Source organism: Asparagus officinalis, chromosome 2, assembly GCF_001876935.1.
Source record: "Asparagus officinalis chromosome 2, Aspof.V1, whole genome shotgun sequence".
In the NCBI taxonomy this organism is placed as follows: Eukaryota; Viridiplantae; Streptophyta; class Magnoliopsida; order Asparagales; family Asparagaceae; genus Asparagus; species Asparagus officinalis.
Genome location: NC_033795.1, coordinates 6,228,154 through 6,231,199, shown reverse-complemented (window position 1 = coordinate 6,231,199; position 3,046 = coordinate 6,228,154). Strand labels below are relative to the sequence as shown.

The following is a 3,046-nucleotide window of genomic DNA, read 5'->3' as shown; positions in this document are numbered from 1 at the left end:
CCCCCCCCCAAAAAAAAAAGAAAAACCAAACAAAAAAAGCAATAATTTTTTTTTTAAAAATTTGTACCCCAGGTCCAACCTATCTGATACACAAAAGAAATTAGTACCGACATCTGAATTAGTCCATTGAAAGTTCAAGTCCATTTAAGTTTTGGACAATAAATTATATGGGCCCAAATATTAAATACCCCAAACTACAACAATAGAAACCCAAACCAAAACCCAGCAATAGTACTAAAACCAAAACACATTAATTTTTCAGACCTCATATTATTCCCAATTTGAGATTAATATATATATAATATATATATATATTATATATAATATATAATATAATATATATATATATATATATATATATATATATTATATATATATATATATATAATATATATATATATATATTATTATATATATGTGTGTGTGTGTGTGTGTGAAAACTTGTGTCAACTTAAGTGGATAGGGAATAGTGTGTCCACCAAAGTTTTTAACCACTCATATTGGCCTAGGGATCCTTGTATTATATAAAAAGGTGTTTTATATTAATAAATGTGTGATTAGGAACTTTGTGGCATCCACTTAAGTTGATAGGAGTCTTGCTCTCTCTCTCTCTCTCTCTATATATATATATATATATAGAGAAAAATGAAGAACCTTGGTACCAAGTTTCTCTATTGAACTTGATAGTGAGGTGGCCAAATCTCACCCCTACATCACGCGTCGAAGAGAGGGCCACAATCACTATTTACCTACTCTAAAAAAGAGGCTTCATCTTCCGAGGTATGATGTAGAGGTGAAGTTTGGTCACTTCACTTCCAAGTTCAATGAAAGAACTTGGTACCAATGTTCTCCATATTTCTCATATATATTATATATATATATATATATATATATATATATATATATATATATATATATAATATACATACTTGAAAAAAGAAAAGGAAAGTTTTTGAGATCTGCCACTGATTGGATGCTCAACCAGTCAACCTAGATAAAATACAGCGCTGATAATACAAACCAAGGTTGTCTAGTCGTGAATCCACTTGAAAAAAGAAATTTGAAACATATCTAACCATTCGAAATTGGCAGATGCCAAGAAGAATGCTATTATTGATAGCAAGGCTGTTCACCAATTGTTGTAGTTGCTGAATGTAACTTTCTTATAGACTTGGAAAGATTTAATGTTTAGCATGCCCTTTTTGAAATTTTATAAAGAAAATATCTTCACTATGATCCATAACAGTGTTGAGAATGTCACGAAACTTTCACTGCAGGTGGAATCCCCTTTATAATTGTAGATTTCCTATCTAACTTGATTTCTTCAAACTTCCTCATGAACTCTTAGAAATTATGTGCTCTAGCAAGCCAATTATAGCATTTGTACCTCCTGCTAATAGAATATCGTTTCTCCTTAGCGTCCAGGACAGTAAAGGGCATGCAACATTGAGATAATCAACAAAAGCACAGGTCCCACATTATGAAGAAAAAACACCAGCAGAACATTAGCAGATCACGAAGACCTTTGATCATGAAACTCCTCACATCTTAGGACAACTGCATCAGGCATTTGTTCTTCAGTTTTTTTAATCATTCTTTCGCATGAAACAGCTTAATCTTATTGCGAAAGAAGAAGAAGACATGCTTATCAAAATAGTGTTACCTACTACCATGTAACAAGAATGCTAAAGGCCATACTAACATTGTTGTTGTGTAAGCATAGGACTAGCTAAATATTTCATCAAGTAGAATGAATGGACACACACAAAAAAAAATTAGTTGCACAATAAGAAGGCTCAGTTACCTGTTTCAGAGTTCTGAAGACAAGCAATCAAATCTGGCTGCTGACATTTCTGCAACGAACCATCACACAAGTCCAACTGAGATTTATTATCTATATGACTGTCCTCTCCATTAGGCCCCTTGCTTCCGTCCTTCCCAGCATCATCTTTCCTGTTCTCCTTGCTCTTAGAAGGGTCTTCTCCCTCTTTTGTTCCTCCATCCTTTTTGCTATTTTCTTTGTTTTCAGAGCTTTCTCCCCCTTTCGTTCCATCATCCTTTTTCATATTTTCTTTGTTTCCAGAAGAGCCTCCTCCCTCTTTGTTTCCATCATCCTTTTTCGTATTTTCTTTGTTTTCTGAAGATCCTTCTCCCTCTTTAGTTCCATCATCCTTTTTTGTATTCTCTTTGTTTTCTGAAGAGCCGTCTCCCTCTTTAGTTCCATCACCCTTTCTCATATTTTCTTTGCTTTCTGAAGAGCCCTCTCCCTCTTTCGTTCCATCATCCTTTTTCACATTCTCTTTGTTTTCCGAAGAGCCTTCTCCCGCTTTAGTTCCGTCATCCTTTTTCATATTCTCTTTGTTTTCCGAAGAGCTTCCACCCTCTTTCATTCCATCGCCCTTTTTCTTATTCTCTTTGTTTTCCGACGTGCCCTCACCCTCTTTCATTCCGCCATCCTTTCCCCTAATTTCTTTGTTTCCAGAAGAGCCTTCTCCATCTTTAGCTCCACCATCATTTTGCGTATTCCCTGTACCATCACTTTTTTTCGGCCCATCATCTTTTCTAGCATTCTCTGTACTCTTTGAAGGATCATTGCTCTCTTTTACTTTATCATCATTTTTCTTCTCCTCATTCTTCGGAGCTTCTTTGCTTTCTTTCTGCCCATCGCCTCTTTCATCATTCTGAGGACCTTTACTCTCCTTCACCCCCTCATCCTTTCTACTCATATCAGGTTGGGATCCTACAGGATCCTGCTGAGGTTTCTGGTTCAATTCCTTACCTACTGTTTGAGGGCTTGTAGTAGAAGACGTTGAAACCTATAGATCCCCAAAAGCTTCAATTTTCAGAAATATATAATTAAAAAAATTAAACCCTAATTCAATTGCAAGTCGAGATCTTTTACCTTATCAGGATTCGGCTTCTCATCAGCCAGTAGACCTCGAGACGAAGCATCGGATCCTCCTATTAAGACCACCAGAATCAAGAATATCACCGATAAAACCCTGATTGTACCCATCTTCGAGAAATCAATTCAGCGCGTGATTTG

General features: G+C 35.7%; 1 protein-coding gene across 1 annotated transcript in view; it reads right to left on the bottom strand.

Moving 5' to 3' along the window:
- The window catches only part of LOC109830052 (uncharacterized protein DDB_G0290685-like), a 9,716-nt gene extending 6,676 nt beyond the window's left edge, over nucleotides 1–3,040 (bottom strand). Inside the window, exons 1-2 of the mRNA XM_020397207.1 lie at nucleotides 2,903–3,040; nucleotides 1,805–2,816 (exon numbers count right to left, since the gene is read on the bottom strand). Coding sequence (XP_020252796.1) covers nucleotides 1,805–2,816; nucleotides 2,903–3,016 — 1,126 coding nt within the window. The 5' untranslated portion in view covers nucleotides 3,017–3,040. The remainder of the gene's footprint in view (nucleotides 1–1,804; nucleotides 2,817–2,902) is intronic.